The sequence below is a fragment of the Dromaius novaehollandiae genome, chromosome 2 (assembly GCF_036370855.1).
Source record: "Dromaius novaehollandiae isolate bDroNov1 chromosome 2, bDroNov1.hap1, whole genome shotgun sequence".
Lineage (NCBI taxonomy): Eukaryota > Metazoa > Chordata > Aves > Casuariiformes > Dromaiidae > Dromaius > Dromaius novaehollandiae.
In genome coordinates, this window is record NC_088099.1 from 63,229,872 (window position 1) to 63,257,678 (window position 27,807).

At 39.6% G+C, this 27,807-nt stretch overlaps 1 protein-coding gene across 13 annotated transcripts in view; it reads right to left on the reverse strand.

Moving 5' to 3' along the window:
• The window catches only part of HUS1 (HUS1 checkpoint clamp component), a 47,404-nt gene that overhangs the window by 10,706 nt on the left and 8,891 nt on the right, over window positions 1-27,807 (reverse strand). For 3 of the 13 annotated variants that reach the window (XR_010387707.1, XR_010387705.1, XR_010387702.1), the window contains 4 exons: window positions 13,466-13,519; window positions 7,837-10,257; window positions 5,432-5,590; window positions 1,898-1,996 (listed from right to left, as the gene is read on the reverse strand). Coding sequence is in view for 6 of the 13 variants with exons in the window: in XM_064506678.1 (XP_064362748.1) it covers window positions 11,602-11,707; window positions 13,466-13,515 (156 nt within the window). In the remaining 7 variants the exon portion in view is untranslated. Of the gene's footprint in view, window positions 1-1,897; window positions 1,997-5,431; window positions 5,591-6,831; window positions 10,258-10,873; window positions 11,708-13,465; window positions 13,520-13,616; window positions 13,726-27,807 lie in introns of those variants that run through there. The other 10 variants (XR_010387708.1, XR_010387706.1, XR_010387703.1 and 7 more) reach the window with 8 other exon arrangements.

A 27,807-nucleotide genomic window follows, 5' to 3' on the forward strand; every position in this document is an offset into this window, starting at 1 on the left:
GGAAAACAGATTTAATGGAACTTTGATTCAGCCTCAGCTATTTCCCTTGGCTTAGAACATCAATGCTTCTCCGCATTAACCGTATTTAAAAAACCCAGCCAGCCCCTACCTTCCACTAATTTAGTTTTTATACTTAACTTGCATTTCTATAATGAAAATAAATGAATGAAGATCTATTGAATTTCCCTCTGGAAACAGGATATACTTAAATAAGTAAAAAACAAACAAACAAAAAACTTCTGCAGTATAAATGCTCCAATGCAGTTAATCGGACATGAAACAGCAAAAAGACTTGCTCCTGAAATCCATTCTAAAGCTCCTTTACCACTATCCTATATAGTATGGCCACACTCTTACTGTCTGCATTCACTTGGAACCAGCTCTGGGCTTTAGTGGAACCAGATCTATATGAACATGAGGTAAATCCCCTCTCCCTACCTTCTGCTTCTTTAGTGAACCTAGATACCTTCTGTTTATTGGATGATAGTATTTTATAAATAGTGAATTTTAATGCCTTCTAGTTTTCTTAGGTCTAAATGGTTAAGAGGGGAGTATTTCCAAAAATTTAAAACTAGCCTGAATCTTTGCAAGAGATTTGCATAGCTTAAGCACATATTGTGGACTTCATTGAAGAATCACTTGGCAAGGCTCTAGAGCCTGTGTTAAATTGCAGGTCTGACTGGATGACTCTAACAGACTCACAGGATCTCAAAAACCTGCCAGTTTGTACAGCATACAAGGAAGCCTCATAAGACTGCACTGCTTTTAGGGATTTCTGAGGCAGAAGGTAGGAACTGCCTTTATTTCTGCAGTTTAACACTTAAGCTTATTTATCACTATTTTTACTTTGCATATACCTATGTGTGCGTAGTTTGTTTGTGGAATAAAAGCATTTCAGTTTTTCTGCTCTCTTCTCCTTCCTCTCAGTCCCTGCAGCAAAGCAGCAGCAACTTGCACTTCTGTATCGCCTCTCTGGAAGGGTCAGTGGATTAACCACCCCCAGGGCAAGTGGCTGCACAGAGAGAAGCAACTCATGTCACCTGAGTCACAGCACAGAGCAGCTTGCTGTACTTACATTTTTGGGCAACTTACCCTAGGAAGGAACAGTGTGCAGCCCTCGGCCAGAGCCAAAAACATGCTTCAGACAGCAGCTGCCAGCAGTTACCCCCTGGCTGGGCTGTGGCTATTTTTAAGGGTCCCTGCTGCTGCTTGAAGCAGTCAGTGGGAACGGGATGGAGAGAGGAGCTGTACAACACACAGACACCTGGAGCAGCAGTATCCCCTCATCCTGGTGCCATGGGGTGTGAGGACAGGACAAAACTGGGGCCCCAGATCCCCAGTGGCTGGGCAGGCAACATTGCAGGGAACCAGGCTGGGCAATACAGCTAAGCTGGGGCCACCTTGAATGAGAGGGGCTGAAGGTGGAAGCCAGCTTCAAAGAGGGAATTAACTGTATATTCACTAATCACAACCACTGTGCAAAAATTAAAGATGAGAGGCAACAGGAAATTATGGTGAATTATGGTGACTATTCAAATACCTCCAGGAGCTGCTGCTGCTGAAATGCAGACAAATTTCCACTGTGGCCTCACATTTCCACACAGCTGTCTGTTGAGCCTCCACTCAGGTACTCCAGACAACAAAGTATTTAGTGATCTTAACTGCTGACAGCATTTACCTCCTGGTTTCTCTGTCTGTTATCAGCCTAAGTGAAAAATACTTCTCATAACTATCAAATTCCCAACAAGCATCATTAAAGAAAAGCAATGAAGATTGAACCACCCGTTAAATTCATTGTGGATCTTAGCACAGATACTCTAAGGGGCTCTGGAGGTAGGTTTCTGCTTTGGCCTATAGCTTTCTCAAGAGGAAGTGGGCTAATGGATATGCTGCTCACCTGAAAATATCCACATCTGAATTGCAGCTCCTTTTCAGCTCCTGATTTCTCATGAGATCTTGTCTTCTTCCTGTTTACATTTCATGTAGATTCACAGGGCTTAATGAAAATGAAAGAGCATTTATGTCTATAGAACTGAAATGTGATTTTTTTTCTCCTAAATAAATGAATGTATTTAAATAAATTATGAAAATATTTTCACAAGAAAAAAAGTAAGCAAGGAAAACAAGCAAGGACAATGAAGGCCAAACAGTAAAGAGAAAAGTATAACTGAGTATTTTACATGACTCCGTAACATGAAAAGCCCTTTTTTTAAAGAAAGAAATACTTCTCAGTTTGGAAAAGAAAAAACTGCTGGGAATAATACCTCCCATAAGCAGCAGAGCCCACCAAGAGAACATGATTCTGCTTTTCCCTGGGTATTTCTGTGTGCTCCCTTTATTCAATAATGTAGCTCAGCCCCTTTCCCTGCTTCTTATAATTACTACAGAACACAATGCTTGTCTACATATTACTAGTCGGGGAGAAGCCTGTAATTCTAAACTGTTGGTGGCAAGACTAGTAATTGTTAATTATGGTGAAAAGTCACTGTAAATTTTCTATTAAGTGAGGCAGCTGTCTGAGGAGGAACACTGCTTGTTCCTGTGTGGGAGGAATAAGAGAAGAGGTGTTTTGCTGTGGTAATTTGTTTTCAAATACAATCAAATCTCATCTTAGTCTCTTTAATGCTGAAAAATACTCATGATACCACAAGCAAACATGCTAATGCAACCAGTCTTCTCTCAAGGCAGACAGGAGTGCAGGTGCTAGTTTATGCAAGGTTGACCTGATGTGAAGGAAAGGAGAAGCTGGCATACAGCTCTTGTTGGTCCAATTGAGCAAGTTTGCCTGTTCCCCACTTTATTTTTTTCAGTCAGTGGAGGAGAGAAATAAGCAGAGAGACAGTTATGCTGCACCTTTCCTATTCTTTATTCTGCTCAGAAGATCAGGAAATCTTTGGCACTTGTTCCCTTTTATCTGCAGAAATGATATAACTACCACTTAGCTCAAGAGACCTCTCTGACCTGCTCTTCTAACAGCTAAGGAAGCTTATCCCTCAGCAATGTTGCTGCCTCTTGACCTAAGAGGTTAAAACCTCAATTCTGCTACCACCAGGTTACTGAGAAACCCCTTTGTCAACACACCAGTAATAAATGCCTTAGAGAGCCAGTACTGTACCCTCTGGACACACTCATGGGCTGCCATGACCCAAGATCTGGGGCTGTGAGATGAGACAGGACTTTTCAGGATCTCAGGATCTGATTTTCTCAACTCAGAAAATCTAGCTAGATTACAAACCAAACAAAGTCAAAGTCAAAGTCTAGAACTGATCTCACATTCTTTGAGTTCTCTGTAAGAAATTTATCTAAGGTCATGAGAGAAAGGTGGGGCATAATCGAGTTGTCCTAGCACCATGTCCTAGCAGAGTCTTCTAGTCAGCAATAACTCATTTTCACTATGTTTACTTCATTAAATTTTTCATTAAGACATTGACTGTACTTAACCAAGGTGTTCTTAGATCATAAAAATAAATTCCAATGCTTTTTGAAATTATGAAGAATCCGATAGGTCTATTCCTGTAAGCCTTACCAAAAGAAACTGAAACACACCATCATGCAAGATAATTTACTAGAAAAACATGTCCCTGTTTATGGGATTATCGTTCAAGACTCCAGTTTCCAAGAGTGACTGATTGTATTTAACAGCTTTCTTCTGTTACAGCATATATTCAAGTAAATTTCTCAGGTTCACTACTTTAAAATGGAAAGTACCGGTATTTCCTAGATTGCACATATGCACAAGAATTTTTGAACCACTTGTTCAGCCTGGAGAAGGCTGAAAATTCAGACTTAGACAGTGTAATATAAGAGGACAGTAATATAAACAATTATAGGTTAGTCACCAAAGAAAATAAAAGCAGTATGGTGCAGACAGCAGCACTTTATTTAAGATCACAAACTGAAATAAAAAAAACAGGCCTCTTCAGGCCAATCTTACTGCATTTGTTGATTTATGTCATGCCACTCAGGCTGATGCTTTTTTAACATACAGTTAATTTCATTTAATAAGTTTGTATCGTTTCTCTTGACAAGAAGTGCTAAGTAATTGAAACAGTGGAAGTAGGAAGTAAATAATTTTTTAAAAATGAACTAAACCTCAGGGCCATCTAGCTTTCTGTGGGATGTTAAGCTTTTGTTCCCTGCTCAAATGGCTCTAATCCATGCCACTTCACTAATGAATGACAGTTAAAAGTTTTTCAGTCAATTTAGGATATGATTTCATCAGCATTCATGATAGGTTCAGGAATCAGACTGTAGCCAAGAGATAGATAGGTGTACTTATGATAGCCCATTCAGCTGAACTGTCATTCTTACCACAAAGATAATAGTTATGACATCTAGATCCTATTACAAGGAGAGTTCTCATAAAATTGCTCATTTGCACATCATCACTTCAACTGATCTTTACTCAGTGAATTATATGAAAATTTCTGGTATGACTTGAAGGCAAAGCATTCAGACTTTACTGTAAAAATAACTGAATACCAATACATCGAGACGGAGCTAGACTAAGACTGAGAGAAGACTGGCTTTCTGATGACTTTTATTAGTGTGATGCACTTCCCTGCTTAAGCAGTATGCGTATTTCAAGAGTACTGCACAAATAATCCCCGACTTCTTGTCTTATGCAATTGAATGCAGAGTCTCATCTTGTCCCTGAAATCTAAACATTACATGATTGTTTTAAGGAAAAAATAGAAGCATTTGTGACATTTGTCAATCAGCTGTGCAGCATGAAGTTAATCAGGGACTTATTCCTGGAACCAGGGGGAAGACACAGTCATCATTTTGGTGTCTAATCCTCAGATCTGTCCCTCTCCTTTTCTGGCAGGAATTGGGGATAAAGGATGCCATATGTTTTGGGCCAGTTTGTGAATATAATTAGGGATAAGGCAACAGACTCTCTGAATTTTAGCAAATAGAAGGAGTTTTGATAGAAAAAGTCCGGTGTTTTAAAGGCACTGGTGGAGGGGTTCTGTTGATTTTTTTTTTTACAACAGGATATATCTTTGTCAGGCTGAAGACGTTTCCTTTCTGATACATCAAAACCAAACATTAGTTGGAAGAATATTCTCTTTGAAAAAGCAGAGAAGAAATTAGGAGATATGCTTCAAAAGATTTATTTTGCTAGACATACTGGGGCAGGAGTAACAGGACCTTCTTATTACCTAATATATTTGAAGAAGTCCCAATGCCTTTGGAGACACAAAGCATTTAAAATTGCTTATCGGGGTTCCTATCTCTCTATTTCTGTCTGGCAAATGGTACATTAAGTTTTTACAATCAAAGCTAATACAGGAATTTTGCTTCTGACCAAGAAGCAGACATGGTTTGACAGTCAAATTGTTCATTTAAATTGTGACAGATCCCCAACTCTCCACAAAGGGCTAGAGCTTCAATGTACAGACAGGGCGAAAAGACAGATGATACCCACCCGATAAGTGTAGAGGAAACGCTGCTGATCTGGCACACAAGCATCTCCAGTTCTGTGAAGAGTTCTGCAAAACGCCTTCAGAAGAGCTTTCAAGGGCTCCATCTTCAAACTCCAGTTCTTATACCAACATACACAACCACTCGCAAAGCCCCCTTCATCCTGGAAAGAGGCTCCGAACATGTTATATAAATAACTGGATAAAAGTCAGAAATATAGTTTGGTGATTTATGTGAAAATATCTTTTCACAAAAAAAAAAAAAAAAGAAAAGAAAAGAAAAAGAAAAAAGAGAAAAAAAGAAGAAAAAAAGGCTAGAATCATCCAAATTTGTGGGAGAAGTTGCATCATGAGGAAACACAGGCATATAATCCAGACCAGATATCTGGGATAAGAGGATGGCAACAAAGCACAGGATGAAGATACACTATAATAATTCATGAAGAACATTTTGCCCTACACTGAAGGAAGGGCCTGTTTATTGGAAAACTGGATTATCTCTAATGATGTGTGAGTGCAAAAGCGAGCAGGGCACACATTTGTGTAGGAATTTGATTCCTGGATTCTGTTTAAATCTAATTAAAGCATGGCTACTGGGTGGGCAGGGACAGCTGCAGCCAAGCCAGGGCGGATGGAGCTGGGCCGGGAGCAGAGGGGGTGGCCCAGCTGCAACGTCCCAGTACCTCCTGGGAAGCAGGAGGTGTGCTGTCAGCAGCAATGGCCTCCCAGCCCTCCCTGCGTCAGCCCAGGACATCTATGCCTGGCAAAAGCTGCACCAACGCTATTGCTTTTGATGCTCAAAGATATTTCAACTATGACCAGAAATATTTCTGAAGTTAGAGATGCTGGCAACAAACAGGAACCAAACCTGCTGATAACACTACTTCCATTTATGATATTCTGGTGTCCATGGGCAGTGGAAATGCAAACGAGTCACACAAGATATGAGTAAGATAACCATATAATACAGTCCTGGTACCGAGCAGGAATCAAACTTATACATCAACAACATTCACTTTTTTTCCACTCAGAACTGTAAAAATGGACAGGACATGGGATAACCAACACACTTTATGGCGCAGGGATTAACAAGATCCCTATGCCAAAGTAGTTGTTTGTCACATGTTTCTTAGCTGTCTCTCCTGAAGTCAGTAGAAGTAATTTGGTGGAAAATCACCAGCAGTCTACACAGGATCAGATTCCCATATGCTCCCTAATCCTGCTAATTATTTTTACTCTTCAGCATAAAAATGCTTGGTGGATAACAGTGAAAAGAAGCATTTCTCTTTCTGAAGTAAGAACACTTGCTCACAATATCATTATAAATATTTTGATTTCATGATAACAATAGTTGACAAGTCAGCTTAAGAGTTGTACTGAGGCAAAAAATTTCTGAAAGAGGAAATCAGTATGAAGGACAAAGTTTATGAAATAAGTTGTTGGCATGTTCTTAATTACACAGAAGGAAAAAATATTTAAAAACTTTAAGTACAATATGATATAGTGTATAGGATAGCAACCAGCCAACAAAAAACCCTGAGCTGCTCTCACAGACATCAGTGGGAGTTCTGTTGCTGATTTAAATGGGAGTAGGATCAAATTCAAGTTGAGACACAAGTAATACAGTAAGCCCTCACTATTTCCATTAAACAGTACACTGGATGTCTAGCCAAAAGGGCAGTTTTCCTGCAAATAAAAGCAATACATAGCAATGATAAAAGTTGGAAGTTTTATCCATGTAAAATATAATGAAATGCAGTCTTGTCAAAAGTGAAATTATTATTTGCTTTAAGCTTTCATTTGTCCAGCAGACTGAAAGTGTGGTATAGAGAAGAAAGATACAGCACATGGCTTTTACCTCCTGGGGACATTCAGGCACAGTTATGAGGTACAAACATTGTTTTATAGTACAGATAAGTGAGGAAACTGTTCACTTCACAAACAGATGCCTTATACTAAAAATACACACAAAAACTTCAAGCTTTAAATCTTGCATGAAAAAGAAATGTTTAAACCACCACTTGACTTTTCAAATGAAGATATAACATGAAAATAGAGCTCTGCAGTCAACAAAATGTTGCTAAAGGACTCTAAAGCCTGGATCTCCCCAAGAGATAAATAAGCACATCCTAGTGAAACTGGAGAAGCACGCTAACCTCAGCAGTTTTCCTCTGAATTTAATAATAAAGTCACCATGAATTTTGTGGTAAAATAATTTCCCATTCTAAAGGTCTATCAAATTATCTCCCATCCCACTATTACAAATACTAGCTCCACAATCACCATCACTGTCTCACAGACTTCAATATGTCCCGACTCATTTGGTGAAACCTGCTTACAATTTGAGTAATCTGAACTAATTTAATTTAGGTTTCTGTTCCCTGTGAAATTATGGTTTTCTTTTGCTTACCTTTCCCTTTGCTTTCCACAGGCAGTGTCTGAAGTCTATAACCTGACACTTGAACTATGCTTTTGAGCTGCTGGTCACTAGCCAGCTGTCAAGCTTTCTAGCACATGGTTAGCCAGGTCATCTCTGATATTCAGTACTGCATTTCTGGTCTCCGAAGGCTGAGTGACAGCAGTCTGGGACTGTTTGAGCAGCCTGCCATTGCTGATGACCTAGTGATGATATACATTGAGGGCTCGTTGTTTATTGCACTGTTCATCCACGCCAAATGTAGATGTTGCTTCTCCAGACACTACTTCCCACGCAGTGCAAGCACCCCTCCGCGTCTCCTGGTGACAGTCACTTGGATCTAGGTTTCCTCCTTCCTGCCAGCTCTGAGCTGTGACCTACTGATGGCAGTCAGCAGAGAGGCCACATTTATGCTTCAGCAGCTCCAGAAGAAAGTGTCACTTGAAATCCCGTGCTGGTAAAGTGGGATGTTCTGCGGTTATGGTCTGATGCGCAAAGATCCTAGCTGGCTGGCATGTAGCAGCCTGAAGGCAAACACCAATGGGAGCTCCTAGTGAGTGACTTCTGCAGCCAAGGCAAAGCTGGGAAGTTTTGAGTCCAAGACAAGATCTGCCTTGAGCTGCGTTGGAGTAGAAATGCCCAAAGAGCCTCTCTGCTATTAGCAATGACACTGACTATACAGCTGAACTCAATAAGCTAATTCACAGGCAACTCAGTTTCATGATCCAGAAAATAATAAGAGTAGGCAAAGAATTTTGTCTTAAAAAGAAAGACTTTCTACTTCATTTTCACACTGAACTTCTCATTCTTTTTCATTCAAGCACAATCTGATATTGTGGCAATTGAAAGGGCACACCTCACAACACATTCAATATCTAATGGGTAACACAGGCTCTTAGCCCATCTAAAAGGAACAGTGCAACCCCCATCCCACAAAACTCCACCTCACACACAAAAAGGAAGCACTTTTTAACCTCAGGGGCCTATAGCTGGTCTATTTAAATGGCTTCACAGAGGAGTAAGTGTCTTATTAAGTACTAAGGAAACTAGTAAAAACTGTTAGTAATTTTAAGTGCTAATAAGAGCTGCAAAATTCAAAAGACTCTTTAGTCCAAGTACACTTGGAGTAATACCTGTGTCTTATACTGGCCTTCCATATCAGATGCGTAAACTCCATGACCTAATTTACCTGCATGATAAGCTAGGATGAAAGGAGACCTGCATAGGACCCAGGCTGTTTATCAGTTTATGTCCTGAAGCATAGGACTCTGAAGTAGGTTAAGTTTTTTCTACTGTGGATCCCTATTCAAAGATGTTGTATGTCACCTGAAATATTTCAAGCACTGCAACACAGAAGGTTGCTACACCTGCAAATGTGTACTGAATTTTGTGAGTGACTCATGCTTTGAAGTCAAACTTGTTGCTGTTCCAGATTTTCCTTAATAAACAGGCCTTGCAGAATCACATTTTCCAAACTATGCTTCTAAAATCTTTCATTTATGAGTCCTTGCAAGCATGCGCTTGGAGATGTTAAGTGTTACTCTAGCTGAAGTCAAGATTTTGTAAAACGGTTTATCTTGTTTACATATAATTTTGAAGTCATTTGAAAATGTAGTAAGGTAAAGGTTAAGTCGCTTTTAGATAGATGCACATTCTTCCATTGATTTCAATGGGGAGTGGTTCATCCCAAATTAAGTAAATTATTATGTATATTGTATATGCCATTTGCTGTATGAATTTTCTTGTGTCTGCTGAAATATACAAATTTGAACCAGTGATGACTTATGAGGGCACAAACATCTTACAGGTTAAAGTGTTTTTGAGTTTCCATCTGAAAGGTTTTCTCCTGTTTTAATTTGAAACTCCATTCCCTTAGTCACTTAAAACTGTGGGAAGGCTGTATGAAATACTACTCGGGAAAACTCAACTACGCTTCTATGGAATCCCTAAAATATTCTTTTAAACACTTCTGACACATAAATATTATGCAAGGCTTAAAACTGAGCCCAGATTGCAATGCATACAGAATCAATGCCACGTCCTGCTGATTTCACTAGCACAAGTTGTGCTTACACACCATCTCCAATGCAGCCTTGAGAGATCTTCTCCCGATGGTAGAGCTGATGAGTAATATAATTAAGCTATGCAGGACACTGAAGCAAGTACAGTACTGGATAATCTTTCTGATGTTAGCTGTGAGCCAACTAGATATCTCAATATTGTTCTGTATTTAACAGCTCGAACTGCCACAGACATATCTGGAGCAGTTGACATTTCTTCAGTGAACAGTGACGTCATGCTCAAATGTCACAGGCAGGAGCAACTACATGTCAGGATGTGACCATTCCCCTCACTTTCTTCACTTGTGATGTCCAAGCTAGGGCAGTCGTATCCAAAATGCCACTTGCATTAGTGCTGCATAACATCAAGAGAAAGAAGAAGGTGTAAGTAGGAATATTTTAGGTACTGAGGTATTTTAAGTACTTTTAGACAACTTCTCTTCCACTTTAACTCCTTTTGCTTATTCTAATGGATACTCTGACTTTGTATTTTTTGATTAACAATGAGTTTTGGAATGAGAAATTTCTGCCATCAAGAATTATTTATATTAATGAGCACTAAGTCTCCATCAGTTAATTTTTTCCTTGCAATAATTAGCAAAGAAGAACACCTTCAATCAAGTATAGACTTTGATTTTCTTGATTATTTCCAAGGTTTTGTGTGATTCATTTAAGCACTTAATAGAGACTCCTGAGTTCTGAATGGGGTCGCCCTTGGCTCACACTTCAGTCATCAACTGCCAATTAATAGTTTGGCACTTTCAGCTTTTAGCAGACTTATGCTTTTAGAGTCTACCTTTAACAAGTGATTTAAAAAAAAAAAAAAAACAAAAAGAAAAAAAACCAAAAAAGGTTAAGTGGCACTGTAATCAAATATATAAACAATAAGTAAAACCAGACTGGAAATCAGAGAAACGTTTAAACTTACATTTTTACCTAGTGTTTTTCACAAAAATTAGCTTTAAAAATAGTATAACACACTCCAGACCAAAACATATCAGTTACACACTAGCAAGCTGCAAAGAAATCTGTTGGAAGGACACATTACTTCCTGGGAAAAAACACAGCACTGTCTGAAGGCACTAGGCTATGCAGTCACATAGCTCAAAATTGCACAGGAACATCAACCTTCAAAGAAACAAGCAGACCCCAATAAACAGAGAAAGGAATTTCTCATTAACAAAACTAGAATGGACTGAATTCTGCTTTCCAGAAAGAAAATTAAAGACAGATGTGGAGTGCCAGTGAGAAGGGTTGAAAATCCATCTACTGATTTGAATGAGATTGGCTGGAGTGAAAAATGGACTTCGCAAAAGAAAGACTTATTTCAGAGGTTTTACAGGTACTACAGCATCTGTGAGAGGTTTTTTTTTTTTTTTTTTTTACGGACTTAGCTACTTCACATATGTTCAAGAAGAGCATTTCCATCTTCTGGGAAGACATGGCAGATGACCTAAGAAGCTTACAGACAGTTAGGGAATATTGTAGGGAGACTACTGAGGTTTTAGATACACTACAGTTCCACCCAGTCCTTATGAAAGGCAATTGAATTTTGATTAAAAATGAACAGGTCAAATTGTCAGGCTCAAGAGCAGAAATTAGTCTCAGTGTTTCCTACTGCCATAAAAGTTTCAGAGCTGCTCTGAGCAGAAAGGAGGATATTGCTCCAGCAGCAGTTTGCAGGAGCATCCCTGGTGCCTCAAGCTCTGCTGCAGACAAGATACTCACTGGCAGCCCCTGCAATATCTATTACAGCTCCCCGAGTGACCACAAAGTCCAAACCAGACATGTTCCTTCTGGATTTGCTACAAATCAGATTAACAAGAGAAATACAATAACTTTGTGCAGGTCTCCAAGATGAACAAACACAGAATTTTACTTTAGTTCGTTACGTTTCACATCAATTGAACCAAACAGTTTCTGTATGTTCCAGTAAGCGGATTAAAACTGCTGGAAATAGTTCTGACCAGAACAGGCCAGACAACATATTTCTTTCCCTGACAAAAACATCAACCTTCACATGAAGAATTTAAAGCAAAAATATTGACAATAGGCAAAAATTAATTTTTAAGCCAATTAGTAATATCCAAGGCAAAACAAAATGATAAACATAAAATGCATGATAGGAAAAAGTAGGTAAAACTTTAAAGAGCTAACAGAAAAACCCTAAATCCTAAAGTTAACTTAATTGTTACAATCTCTGTATTTCAATACAAAAACCAAAAACAATGTCTACTATTAGCTGCTTGATGCTGTGAATTACCAGTTTCTTCCTGGGAGATACTAAACACCATGAGAATCCTTAAGCTGTAAAATCTCAGTACAAACTGAAGCCCACGTATCTAAGGGATTTGAGATGAGTAAAGTGAACTCCCTCGGTATTTGCCCGGCATACTTAAGATACCTCATTTCTTAACCATCGCTTAGTGTGTCAGAGGTACGCTATACTCAGGATGCATGCAGATATTATAGTTTTCAGTTCACAAAATGCTTTCGCTAGATAATCAGCTTAGTTATGCCTCCCCTCCCTCCCATCACCAGATAACTGAACATTTAACATCCTACACAAAGTGCATCACTTTGCTCAGATTAAGACATCAAAAACAGATTAGCCCCTATAGTTGAAAAGACAATAAACAAAAGCTATCATTAAAGCTTTTAAGGGAGCAGAGATGTCAGAGAAATCTAATGAAGACCAAAAGTAAAAATAAATCTAGCCTCTGAAACCATGACAGGTTAACTGCGGAAAGAACTGATATGGTAAAACTGACATTATAAGTGATAACAAAGTATATTCTCTGAGAGATAACATTTCAGCCAGCCATAGTGAAATGGTGGGTGGTGAGTGAGGAGACCACACAGAGTAAGCGGCAGTATTTATTACACTTATGTTCTTCTTACCCAACTCTTTAACTTCATTAATATTGAAGAGGCTTCACTCCTCAGAGATGGGGGAAAGGTAAAGTTGCTATTCAAGAAAGATTTTGGCAGAGAAACCTTCAGACTTCACACAACTCCCTTCAATAATGGCTTAAGCTAAACCTTTGTACTTCCCACTGGGCTTACCAAGAACCTGACGGACAGTAATTTCCAGCTGAGGAAACTTTTTCAGACAGTTGCAATTGTGTGAACATCCCCTGTGGGCATCTTAGCTCTCCTTATCCAACAGGCAAAGCTGCTATGCTTAATTCTGCAGGGCCAACAATGATCAGATTTGATGCAGGACTATTTTGCCCGTCAACGGATAAGAGGGAAAAAATTTTATTGCAGCTTTCTTTTCTTTTTTTTTCCCCCAACATCAATTATTTATTTGGGACTGCACTCAGGCACTTGGAACAGTACAGGCAGTTCTAGAGAAGAGATGAGTGATTTCTTGATTGATCTGTCTCCTCCAGTTAGCAAAAATGTTAATGGTAAAAACATGGCATAGAAAAGGAAAGGCTCGTACCAAAGAAATGCTCTGCCTTACCCCATTCTTCCAAAACTATTAAATCAGATTTCATCTACCCATTTTGTCCATTCATAAGATGGCAAGTCTTACAGACAAATAAACTCTCACTTACTCTGTACAGCAAAGCACTTCCCATTCATATAGCAGAGCTGAGCAGTCCAACTGTCTGAAAAAGAAATATTGATTAGAAGCATATTTTGACTACTGGATCAAATTCATGGAACACAGAAAATCACCTAATCCAGGACTGATTTACCATTTACCTTATAAAAAGGCATCCTGTCCAACTTGGGATTCAAATTTGCAGCCCTCCCACAAATCTCATGTGCAAAGCTGGGCAAACTGTTCAGTTCATCTGTCTCAGACATCTACCTATAATGGAGAACGGTATTAGTATCCTACTTCTGTCTCTTTCTTTCTAAAATGTCAATTCTCTGGAATGAGGATTGCCATTCATTATACGTAGGTAGCCTAGTGGGTCCTGTTGGCACTCTCATAAGTCACATACATACTTACTTTGAAAAGCTATTACTTCTTTGACACATAGAAAGCCAAGTTCACGTCTCATTTTGTTCAAATTATGCTTTAATGCGAAACACATTCTTGTACAGAAGTTGAAATATCTTGGAAAGAGGCCATGTTACAAACTGCTGCATAACAATCTGCTGCAGAGTTTCAAAAATAGAAAATACCATTTTTTACTTAAAAAGTCATTATTCGCCAGCACTGTATACCAGAGGGAAAACAGTCCATCACTAAGCTAGGTTGCTTTGGATGGCAGAGTGGAGTCAAGATTCTTTGTTATCCTAAAGCCAATGCATTGGCTGAGGTGCGCAGAAGCCTTTCACATGAGCCTTTAAAAATTAAGGTTCTGTCTGCCTCCTGGAGGCAGTAAGGCTGAGATTTCCCAAAGCACTCACCACTGCTCTCCTGCCCTGAAGAGCTAAGGAAAAGTTGAACGCTCACTTCTCTAGAAGCAGAAGTAGGTCAATACTGTCAATACTGTGTGCATTTAAAATTCACACTGTAAATGCCCATAAAATACAGTGTACTACAAAATGTTATCTGCCATGCCCTACACATAACATGCATAATAAATGTTCCATATGAAAATTGCCCGTATTTAAGTGGTGCTACCTTTGATGCATACCAGTATATGAGAACTTTTTAAATGAGAGGAAATACACTGATTAAAATTGTGCATTACTGGCATTTGTCATAGAATACTTTTCTCTCTTCTGAATATTTGTCAGTTTAAAGGACGGGGCCGATGTGGAACTGCACAGCTTACTCACTGAGATATGCCCACTGACACAAGACAAATGCTCTCTAGTTTCCCCCACCAGGATTTGATTCCTAACATATCCAGTGATAATTTGGCACCAAACATGCTCTTTTTAGTGTCTGAAACGATTTGTTAAAACACTGATGAACACACTAAACAGAATTCAGTCTTGGGTCAGAGAAGGACAATGGAGAGTTACAGGATGCAGCACTCCTGCCCATCTGCAGTTGTCCAGGGGATGCTGGGGGATAAAGCAGTTAGATAACAGGTTTTTTAGTTTCCAGAAACAGGTGGTAGCAGGGAGAGGTGGTACTAAAAAGAAGGAGATGCCAGATCTTAAAAGTAAATGAAATTTATTGTTAGTTTTTCCACTGAGATTTTTTTCTTACTATTAGCTATGCTGCTACTGCAAGCAGTGCCAAAATGGATATCCGATAAAGAAACTCTCAGAGTTTCTCCCAGAGTGAGGACAGTTCATCAGAAACCAAGCCCTTTGGTGGGTGTAAGACAACTGGACTGCAAAGAATACAACACAGCAGCACCAAACTACACCATTAATGTTTCTCCTAGAAGTATAACTTATCTCTTCACTTTCCTAGCTTAAATGGTATGAGCGATTCAAGTTTAAGCAGCTCCTCTGCTGGCCTGGTCTTGCTAGCATAACCCAGTTATCATATCAGAAAATTATTTTTCTCCTAGGTTCTGACAGCTACTTCCTTCCATCGTCTGTCCAAGAAAAGATTACAAGACCATCTAGCAACACTGTCAAAGTCCAGTCCCACTAATCTTCCCTGAAAGGACTCTTGTCATTTCTGTATGTATTTCTTGTAATGTGACAACCATTAGCAGTGGGAAAAGGAAATCCATCCCCTCATTTTAACTCACTGTATGACAGAGATCTGTGATTTAATTTAATAATGAGAAAAGTTGTGAATAATCATCTACACCATTTTACTGACAGGATCACTACAATAGCACAAATGAAATATAGGATATTTTCCAGATGTTCAGAAGTCACAGTATTTTTGGGGGGAGCTCACAGTATAAATATAGACACGTTGCCATAACACTAGGGAAGGACACCAACAGAATAGATTTCTTTGTAGATCTACAGGACTTGCTCCTTTGGAATTATTGCAACAATCCTCCTGCACCTGAGTAAGTGAAATAACTTTTTCTGGTATTTCCACTATTCTTCTGAAAACTACTTCTCTTTATAAGAGTGACATTGGTATCTTGTTATATTCCTTCAGTCAAATTTGGATGTCTGTGCTTCAAAACACTGAACATACCTGCACTGTTCTACACTTCAGAAATGAGGAAAATTGGGTAAAGATGATATGGAACTTTCACGCTGAAGTACTTTAGGACCCCATTCAGCCAAACATTCAGCCCAGCAATTAAACTCATCCTTAACCTGCAGTGTTTCTGTCATTAAAATCAGTGGGTTTCCTAAGCATGTGCTTGAGCTGAGTTAGACAACAGCATGGGGTCAACGCCTTACAGATTCAAATTGCCCACGTATACATTGTACAGGTGTTTGAGCCCGTATACAGCAAGTCCATGGGGAAGGATCGTCTCTCTTTGCTTCACACCTGCACCGGTGATGAGGCAAGGTGCCCAGTCTGCATGGGATGGGATTTCCATGCCACCAGAGCAATCTAACCAAACAGAAGTTCATTTGCCAGGTAGTCTAGTTGCGAGAAAGTGATTTTGTGTAAAGGAAAAACCTAAATGAATAAAATCTCTGCAGCCTCCTTTCTCCTCTCCACAAACTCATACATCCCCTGAGACTCGGAGCCCATCACAGAACAAAGGAGGAAATTTCTGTGGTCATCCCTTATTAAAATATTGGCAACACATCACCGTAGCAACATATACTGTACTTGAGGGAGTTAATTGTTCATTCCATTGCAGAGCCCCCTCTCAGGGGCCCCACCATCTCCTGTGCTGATGCAGTATTTAAGGGCCCATCTGATTGCAAATCGTAATTTCTCTCACGGAAACTCACTGATTTTCGCTAGCTGAATCTTTAGGCCTGAAGAGTCAGATTGTAAACCTGCCAACCAAGAGGGTACGTTCAAAGACTCGGAAAGAAAGCTCACTCACAGAAAGCATCCTGAAGGCACTCTGATTTGATACACATGGAGTAAGGTCAAAACCCTAAGTCTGTCTCCCAGAGACAGAGAGCCTTGAAGGCAGACAGGAAAGGGTCACTGTAATGACTCTTGCTCTCTAAGACTCCAAAAACAATAGAGAAATTGCCTTTAATGGCATCAGTTACAGATCCAGGACACTTAACTGCTATCATATCCTCTGGCTGACTTGAGTACTTGAAGCTGCAGCCAAACTTTTGGACAATGCTACCACCCCTGCCTTGAGGGGCTTGAGCTCAAATGCCTGCACTTCATGAAGCAGGCCAAAAAGATAAAATTCTGAGAATTATTTCTGGAAACATTTGGAGTCAAAATGAGTCTGTGGTGGAGTTTTATTGAGCTCTAATGGCCTTCATTATTTCTACTTCTTTAGAGGTAAACAACCAAAATTCCCCAACACGGGTTGCCTCCCAAAACCAACAAAATAAAAAGATGCATCCTAAGCCTAGAATGAAACAAAACACTTGTCATGTGTGCTCCACACCTCTTTTACTCCCTGATTCAATTTCTGTTGAATGCATGTATTGCTGCCGTCTCAAATGCCCTCTTGAATCTCTGTCTCTCTCAACTGTCTCCAGGAAGACGGGCTTTGCATGGATCAGTACCACGTCCTAACGTCAAACACTTCACCTAAATTCCCAGCTCCTGGAAGGAAGCCCTGGCTCCATCGCCTCAGAGCACCAGAAAAGCCTTTGATAATCTGCAGTCTGCTTTATCTCATTCAGCACACTGGCCTGGGCCAGTGGTTCCCGCAGTACATGTAGGCGCTCTGCAGCTTCCTTCTGTCTTCTAAAACAGCCACTAGGATTAATTTTGCTATAGGGGAACCAAATGCCCTCCATCATGTTAATGTTTGATCTTGTGCTGAAGCCACACAGGATAATAGACAGTTCAGATTAAATAACTACAATTGGCTGGGTAGAAGCCAAGCCAGAAACCCCAAACAAAAACAAAAACTCATGCCAACGGCATGCTGATGTTTGTGTCTTCATCAGAAACTCTTGTGCCTGCTGGAAATTCAGATGCCATGACTGGAATCTGGATTTATTTTCAGCTCCCAGAAGGAATGTCACAAACAAGAACTATAAACAGGGCTCCCATACCACTGGGCAGACCACTTCCTTCTTCTCAATGTCTCAAAGCTTTACAGAGTCGGATCTTTCAACTAGGATAAACTGTCATAACTCTAGCAATTTCAGACGAACTGAGCTGACTTACAGCAGCTGAGAGCTAGCCACTACAAATTAACAAATATTTCTAAGCCTCTCAAAAGTCTCAGGCCTGCGTACAAATTCTTCCACGTTATTATACAAAATTAAAGATAATTTCTGTAGAGAAAAGAGATTTCTGTAGCAACTACAAACATTGCCAGGTTTTTTTGAGCAAAAAAAAAGATCAAAGTTGTTTCCAGATTTTGCTGAGACTGTAGTGAGCACCAACACATGACTGGACATCACTTAAAATGTGTTAGATGCGAGTGTGATTTAACTTTTGCATATATAAGGTAAGACAACTCTTCTCATCAGCTTTCATTTGTTAAAAAGACTAAAGACATTTGACTGATTACATTTAGTGTCCCACGGTTTCCATTTCTGACAGTCTATCTGATCCGTGCATAGTAGCATAAATTACTTGCTTGGAGCTACAGCTTGGCATCTTCCATAGGTATATATGACATGACAATATGCCATAGGAAGCTCATAGGGGACTGACTTTAAATCTGGCAGATGTAAGAAAATTAAGAACTTACCAACTATTTGGTATCGAGAGCAGGAAATTCCTGCATTCCTTTACTGAACTACAGTCGAGGGACGGCTCACCTGATGCTGATTGTTTTTTCTAATTTCTCATCGTAAGACATCACAAGCTTTGAGACATAACCTGTATTATTTAACTCTGTGAGCTGAACACATCTGTCCTCTCACCTAGGGAAAGAAGAGCCAAAAATTTATGGCACCAGCCTGCACACATTTGCACAGCTTGCTTCCTCGACTATTCAGTAAGACATGCACATGGAAAAAAATGATGTCCCTGGGTAAATACATATAAAGTGAAGGCTAGAATTTAGATTTTAGGCATCTAGCACAGAAACCAAATGCACCAGAATCTTTCATGCATTTATTCTCCACAAATTCCATCTAGCTGGGCCATGCAAAGATTCTCATTTTCCTGATGAAGCATTGAAGGACAGAGAGACCTAAGTCCAGATCCTTTAAGCTATTTAGCTACCTAATCTCAAGCGAATTCAGCATCTCTGAGGGTCTGCACCTAAGTGATTTGTCCCAGGTCATTCTCCTGCTCTAGAAACAGTATTTCTTCCATAGCAGACAAAGTTTAAGCAATTCGAATCTAACATTTAGTCGCTGGCACACTGCCCCAACATATTCTTCACAAAACAGCATAAAAAAATCCCCCCTTGCTCCCCCAAGCGTTAACTGAGATCCACTAGTTGTTCTTAGCTTTGCTTTTCTCAGACAAGAGACAAGGGAACTCAAATTGAGCAGAACACTAAGTAATACGTTTTTCCCAGCTCTCTAGCGCCCTCTATTGTTTTTTTTTAAACCAAAAGTTTAATTCTTTCTGCATGCTTTGGCATTAAAAATGAACATATGCAGTCTTCTACTAAAGCAGCATAAAAAAGCACAAGGATCAGTAGTGTAATATCATGTAATCTACAGAAAGTGTAGGAAACAAGAAAGTTTCTACTCTAATTAACTGACACAAAAATGCTTTCCTGAAGGCAGAGAGATTTTTTGCTACCCACTTCAGTAAAGTTAACATTTTAGCTTAAGACTGCAGAAGTCTTATCTAATAAGACCTCAGTAACAGCCGGAGAATTTAATCCTATAAATGTAAACTGGGAGCCAACATACAAAACATTGTATTAGGACAACTACAAACAATATGAACTTGGCTTAAACATTTGTTAGTGTTCTCAAATGCCAAACTTCACTACAACAGAAGTCTTTGTTTTGGATGGTTACAAGAAGGACCGAAAGGCTTGACAGACATGGTTACTTAGCCATTGCATGGCTAGACATTATTATTTCTTGCAACTTCAAATAACCCCACTGAACGCAAGATTTAACTTTGAATTGGACAAAGTATGTTCGCACATGAAGCTTTACAATTGAAGCAACCAGAAGTTTTTTAATTCTCTGAGTCTGCTCAAGAGCAATATTCATTGCTGCCATTTAAAATAATTATTTTAATCAAATTCAAAACCTTGCCACCACTCTCTGAATTAGCTCTTACTATCTTCTAACTGAGGCATAAAAGCATATATTACAAAGTGACGTGCAAATTTGGATGCATCAAAAACAGAGCCTAAGATTTATGGCAGATAGACTCAAGAAGCAAATTCAGCAATCACAATGGGCTCTTTAACAATTTCTATGAAGCAATGCAAAGACAAAAGTTGTTTGGGGGCAGACGGCTCAGTGTGGAGGTGAATTCAAGTGCAAGTGTATCTAGAAAAATGAGGTGCAACTCAGAAGCAATGTAACAAATATCTAGCTTTCTCCTGGGCTTTCTCAACACAACCGAAGACTTGCCAGGGCCCTGCTTGTATCAGAATGCCACACACAGCGGCATGGGCAGCTACAACAACTCAGGTGGCATTGGATGTGGGGGCTGGACAGCATCTCCCTGTCCCTGGAGCAGAGTTGCACAGGAGACAGAGCCAGACTTGGTATCCTCCTCTGTCACCTATATAGCCAGTTAAGGTGGAGAAGGCCAATGCCTTGTCTAAACAATTTGCCTTATATTTAGCATTCACCACTTGGCATTTAAAATATGCCTTCTCGAACAGCATCTTGAACAGTCTTAGGTGGTTCTAAGTCAGAGGAAAATTGATTAAATGGCAGAACTCCTAAATAACAGACCAGAGCAGATATTACAACATCCAAACTTAAACTTATTTCTATCTTAAATTATATAGACAGAAGTGAAATAGCAAGTGAAATGGCAAAGTAGATTATTTCCTGTGTTAACATAATGCCAGATTGGAACAACTGGCAACAAATTTTAGTAATTTCCACAACTCTCTTACCACCTGATGGTTGGTTCAGAGATTTCCATGATACCGCAGTCCCCAAATCTGCTTGAAATATCATAGTTAAGTGGGATTAAAAAAAAAAAAAGTTTTTTCCTTCAAAAGGAAAATGTACATTTCAAGGGAAATTCAGATATATCCAGGGAAGTATAAAAAAAAAATTCAAATTGGAAATATCACTATAGCATGTCACAGAGCTCAAAAGTATGAGAACCTCTAGTTGGGGTGTCTCTACTTTTCATATTTATGAGACAGTCCCTCGATTCCTCGTGAAAATGGAGGTTTGCATCACAGAAAGCCTTGGCTGTTGCATGTCATAGGAAATAGAGTTCAGCAAGGAAGATATTCACACCCCCAAGAGAAGGGAAACAAGTGTTTTTTAAAAGTGAATTATTTCATCTGAAAGGTATTTCTGTTTTTAACAAGAAACTGAGGTTTTTATAAAGCAGGCACTGTGGTTAGCTAAAACCTGTATTACCCCTCAAAAATAAGTTTTATCAAAAAGTTTCAATTGCCTTTACCTACCTTCTCATGTGAACTGACTTCTACTAAAGATAACATGAAGAAAAACTACTTTTAAAGATTCTAGTTTTTCCTATACAATCTTTTCAAGACTAAAGTATACAACCTCTTCAACAGTGTGATACTTATCATCTCTCCCTTTTATATTTTCCCTGAATTTCCCATAAGCTGGAATAAGTTTCACTTTGTATTTGCATTTTCTCATGACAAGCTTTATACTCCTAGATGTCACAATAATGCTATTTTTTTTATATGGTATATTATCTGCTTTGTAGGCTGACATTATACATTTCAAGGCCATAAACCAAAAAGCTGTTTAAATAACAGCATTAATACTAAGACAGTGCAGACATATTATCAGGTTTTGCCTGAGCTGTAGCCATTAAAAATGCAAGTAAACCTTCAGATAATCCATCTTTGCTGAGGCAAAAGTAATAAAAAGCAAAGACTGCATTTTATAATGTGTTCCCCAGTAAGATACACTGAAAATTGCTGAGTGGGACTAGAATAAAAATAAATCCTAATTAAAGGACTGAAGTATTTGATATGACACCATATGGGAAATAAGTTTAGGTGGGGAGCATGGGGATTAGTGCAAGAACTGTAAAGCCAGGAAGAAACAGAGTGGGCTTGTACTGAAAAGTGAACTATGAGATTGGAAGGAGCTCTACAGTGTAGTTCCTCAAGGACCAATTCCATTCAATTTTTTTTTCATGACCTTGGCACAAAGAAAGAATGGACAAATGAAATTTACTGATAACACAAAGCTGGGATTTACTCTCAATACTAAGAAGAATGAGAATATTATGAATAAAACTGGATGGCTTTGAGGAAACTCCAATAACACAACCAAGCTAAAGTTCAGGAGTGAAAACAGCAAGGCCATGCACACGTCTGGGAATCACAGCAAGGTTTTGCTGCTATCGCTTGAAAGCTAATCTCTTGGAAACAAAGAGCAAAGAAAGACCTTGGGGCACCCCTTGTTCCCAGGATGACTGTAAGCCCTGGATACAGCATGACTGTGAAAAAGGCAAACACAGTCCTCAAACGCATCAAGCAAATTCTCTGCCACAAGAATATTATGGCAGCATAAGAGGCATGAAGGCACCTGTATTCAAGTAATGCTAACATACACTGGAAGAAGCTACTGAGAAGAGTCATTACAGTGTTACTAGGGAAACAGGGAATGTATTTTAAAAGGCAAAACAGAGCTTGGCTTTTTCAGTCTAGCAAAGAAGTCTGAAAAAGAGTATGGTTCTTCCAAAACTACTAATTAGCAGTCATCTTTTAATTTTTAAACAGCAAATTTATCAATGAATAGCTTATATCCATTTTGGTCTTATTCCAACACCAGCCTTTAACCTAAACTTACTTTTCATCTCCTAAATGTTTCCTCTCTCTCTTTATAGGTTGCAGTCTCTTAAAAGACTTCCTAGATTTAAGAGAAGTTTTGATCTGTTTTGTGAGCAGGATTATGGTTATTAGGTGATTACTAGTGATAGCTGGACTTGAAGACCCAGGAGATCCTTTCCAATCCTATGCTCCTCAAGGCCTTTATGCTCTAAGATATATTTTGGAAAAGGGGAGAAAAATGAATATATGACAGCCAAAATTGGTAGTTTATCAAAAAGGACAGGTATAATGTACATGTAAGGACTTCTTGAGGACCAAGCTCTGGCAATAGGTAATGAATACACAGTGTCTGGTGCAAAATGGTGGGCATATTTTAGCCAATATCTAATGGCAATAGCAAGGGATTTTCTACTAGTTTTTGGAAGATCAATAGTTAGATCAACATTCCAACCTCTGTAAATTCTCTTCTCTGCCCTCAGCAGACAACTTCCAATTTGTACTGCATCCGGAACAACTCTTTTGATGAATGTTTCTGGGCAATACTGCAATTTAAATATACATCAGTGGCAATCATACTACTTTGAAATGAGTCCCAAAAATTACAGTCAACTCAGTCTGCTGCAAAAAAGAAGCAAAACTGGCACTTCAGCAATATAAACAGAACATCTCTGTCCAAAGCCAATACATAAGCCTTCCAATTTTGGAAATTCCTAGCTTGATTTTTGGAAGTGTTTGTTCCTGGAACTTGATAAACAAAAGGAATAGCAATATGAAGATGTGCGTGGAAAATGAATATAGGGAAAGAGAAGCCTCTTTATCAGATGCTTTGAATTACTAATGACTGCAGGCATGACTAAGCAATCTTTTGTCTCTACGTGGCCACAGCCCCCTTTGACGGGTAGTATATGAGCAGATTCTTGGTGTAGGTATACTTCTTTAAGAATACAGTCTTGGCCAGATCGAGCCCTCAGAAGGGCGGAGGTTGCTCCTACACCTGTCCAAAGGAGAGAAAGTCTGAGAAACTGTACAGGGGGCTAGCAAGGAAGTCACAAGAGGGAGCCTGAACCCAAGGCCTCAGAAGTGACCAAAACACTTCCCATAGTTTGTTGTAACTCAGTCACTGTGAATCCAAAACTAAGCAAAGAAGCAAACCCCCCGCATGAACACTAGACAGGGGAGGACTAGTGTGTAAACTATATTCATTTCTATTCTCTTGACTAGTCTGAATTTTCTCTAAAAAATAACTACACTTCTAAATAAAACCCGGTCCTTCAGTCCTCTTTGGCAAGCTAACTAGTAGAGAAAGTGCTTTTACAGATCCTGTCACATCCGTAAAGCTGATTCTGACCACTGGAGAGCTGAGTCTCTATCTCATGACTAGTGAGCCTGACTGAATGCAGGGAGTTATCAATACTGAAACACTCCAGCTCAAGCATTTGAGATGTGAAGGAAGACCATAAATGGCTGGGAACATGAACTCCAGCACTCCCTTCCTGCCTCCTTAGTTCAATCTGGCTTCAACTATCATGAAATATTCTTTCTATTTGACTCCTCTGTTTTGAATGTTAACTACATCTGAGCTAGGTTTTCAAGCTCTTTGATCGTAATAAACCAGTCAACACTTCTCTGTTATTTTTCAGAAGAAAAATTAAAGCAAAGATTTTCAGAAACTAACCCTAGCTCCAGCCATCGTACTAAGCAAAACAGCAACTATCAGTTGCCACTGTTGGAAATGCTCACCTATGAGCCCAGGCTGAAAACACCCAGCATTGCTGGGAGATTATCTATAGAGTTGTCAACATACCTGTCTAGTTTTATTTAATGAAAGCAATGGTTTACTCATGTCAAATATTAACACATTTTTCTACACAGAGGAAAGTGTCTGAAATATTTAATTCTATGTGTAAATTCAGTTAGTGATGGCTTGATTTTGATAACTGCTTCACCATTCCTGTTTCAGCAACCTTCCTTCTCCTTCAGATTTCAGGATTTCTGTATTCAGCAAGAAGGCCAGACAACCAGAGAGTCTTTCCACAGTTAGGAAATAGCAGTAAGGTCAAACTTCACCAGTGAAAATTCTCTGGATACTCATTGTCCTTATGTAACAGTAAAGAAGCAAGCAGAGAGCAATTACGGTGTAGTTTGGACAACGGGATTTCAAAGTAGTGTAGATAAGGTAATACTTTGTTTTTATATTTATATTAAATCACACGTATATAATCAGATATCTACAAGATCACCTAGAATGACCACGTATCATGCAAACTGTGGATTTCACAAGAATGTCTTTGTGCAAAACAGTTTTTCCATCAGAACTGCTCACCAGGACAAGGGTGAGGAGACCAAGCGAAGAGTCCTTGCTTTACCCTTCTGATCCTGCACATTTCAGTCAACCTCCAGCACAGAAACCCATGTCTCGACCTCTATCTATCAACATGAGTAATAACAGCAAGCTTAGCAGAGGTCTTACAGAAGAGAGAGAGAGAGATTATCATCTTAAAGTTTGCTATGTGGATGCTATATAAGGACAAGCTAGCTACATGGTTGCTAACATCAGCGTAGCCACAGCATTTTTTAAAAATTGTATTTGACATAGGAGAGGGGAACACCTGGACCAGCTATGTATTTACAACTGTTAGAAAGGCTTGTCAACTATTTTCACAGAAAATTGTATCCACTGTTCATAGAGATGTCAGATTCTACCTTAAACCCAAGCAGGGTTTGCCCCTGCTATTTCTACAAGTCACCTCATTCTAAATTTAAGGTCAATTACCACTCATTTTCTTTTCTGCAAAAATGTCTGCCACTTAAAATAGTTCTTCTCCCTCCCCCAGTGTTTAGTCCTTGATGTATTTATTCACAGTAACAAGTCAATCTTGTGACTGATCAGTGTTAAGTGCTAGATGTCCTCCTCTGATTTCCAAATGATGAGAACTCGCAGAATTTGGTATTATAAGCTCCAAAGTCCATTGTCTTGTACTTCAGACTGTTAAGTTCCACCCATTTTCTCAACACTTCTGAAGCACTTATGGTCACCTAATTCCATCTGTAGCACATTTTCTGTGCTAATGTCTTCCAGCTTTACATCATTAGCTAATTTCATTAGCACACCTCTTTTTGTTACATTAATCAATAAGATTTCTTGTAAAATTATTTCCAAAGGCATTGTTCAGTAGCTTCTTCCTGCTAAGACAGCCTACTTCAGCACTACATGTGACTGTCTTCCCTTTATCCAGTTTCTCAGTCAGCTAATTAGCATCATCAATTCAAATTCACAAGATCCAAGTGGGAAAAGACACCTAGTAGATGAGGCCAGCAAACTCAGCATATTAAATAAATAGAAGGCTATAAAAAAACATTTCTAGCTTAGCAAAATGAAGGTAGCACAGAGATACAAGTGGTTTTGATAAATCTCTTGCAGTAGAGAGGTGAGCTTTTCTCTCTAGGAATAGCGAAAAAAATAAAACCTATCTTACTAAAAGGGAAAATATCAGTGCAAGAACATAAGCATGTAAAGCTTTGGTGCATACATTTAAGCCACAACTCAGGAAGGCCACAGGAACAAGGATGATCTGGAAAAGCCCCTCAGGTAGGTGAGCAAAGTTCAGAGGGAACATGAAGAGCTCATGATGCAGCTGGCCAGACCAACAGAGAAGTTAGCACAGGGGTACAGCACCTTCCCTCCCTCAGTGCTCATCTTCATCCTCTCACACCTGAGTATTAACCAAGAGAGAGTGCATGGATATAGCCTGCAGGAGGAATTAAGGAATCTGCTAGCTCAGGTGTCACAAAGCAGGGACAAGGACACCCAGCATCAGTCCCCCAGTTCCAAAAGAGAAGCTCGGCACCATACGAACTCCAGGCAGAACACTGGAAAGTGGAGAGCAACTGGTGTTCGTCAGGGATGGGTGGACAGTCTCTTTTCAACCAACCTTTCAGAACATGAACCACCATCTATTACTTGTGCTATGTGACAAACAGACTATTCCAATCATATGTCTCTCAAAGTAGGGACCTAAAGTGAAACTCAGTAATTTAGACTGGCAGATGCTAGTCCTTTTTCTCTGCATTCTTATTTTAAGCCTCTGGGCTTTTTGCAGATTATTTGAAAAACAAACAAACAAACACCACCACCCCCATACATCCACGAGCCCCATCCTGTCTGCTCTTTAGGCTTTTATAATACACAAAACAGCCATCTTTTAAGCCACAATTAACTTATCTTGGCAAGATCACTCCTAAACTCCTCTTTACAGCTGCATGCCACACTGATACTATACTTATTGTCTTGGTGCAAACAAAATTAGTGCTGCTTAAGCCACTAGGAGAAATTTCCAGCTTAAAAAAAGGTTGGTCATATGGTCATACAAAACCAGCTAGGGCTGTTAGCGAGAAACGCTTTTTCTCATTACTGGAGCCAGGGAGCAGCAAGAGTGGGGCTGCTCCAGGCAGGAAGGTGAGCAAGGAGCAGCAGGTAGCCACAGCCTGTTGCCACAGAAAGGCAAGGTAACAAGTCAGGTCCATGGTCAATCCAGGAAACCCAAACATCAGTTCAGGAACAAGGCCTGGGCCTAGCCCCACCTACAACATAGCTCAGGGCAGGATGGGGTGCCCTGGCCTGAGCTGAAACTGGACCTCCAGTCCACAGGTTGGATGGGGGGGGGGGGGGGGGGGGGTAGTGAGGCTGCTCAGAGCCATTAAGGACCATTAGTGCTCCCAGTAACCTGACAACTAGATTCACAGATGACAGCAGATTTAAACCCGAGTAAACGTCATTTTCCCTCTGATCAGTACCATATGCTTCAACTGGATAACAGGACTGGAGAGCTCAGTCCTTGTGCTGCACTTGGGTGGGAAGGGTAGGAAAGCACTGCAGGCTGGAGAGACTTACACCTCTGCTCATCTGTCTAGCCTCCTCTCCTCAAGGATATGAAAAGGATATCTCACTGCATACTTACAGCATATTACTGACCCATACCAATACTATTCCTACCTTTTTATTTTTAAAATCATTTTCTTGCAATTATGGAGTGTGATCACTTGTTAAAAACAGCAATTGTAGAGCCAACGCAGCTGAGGGAGTA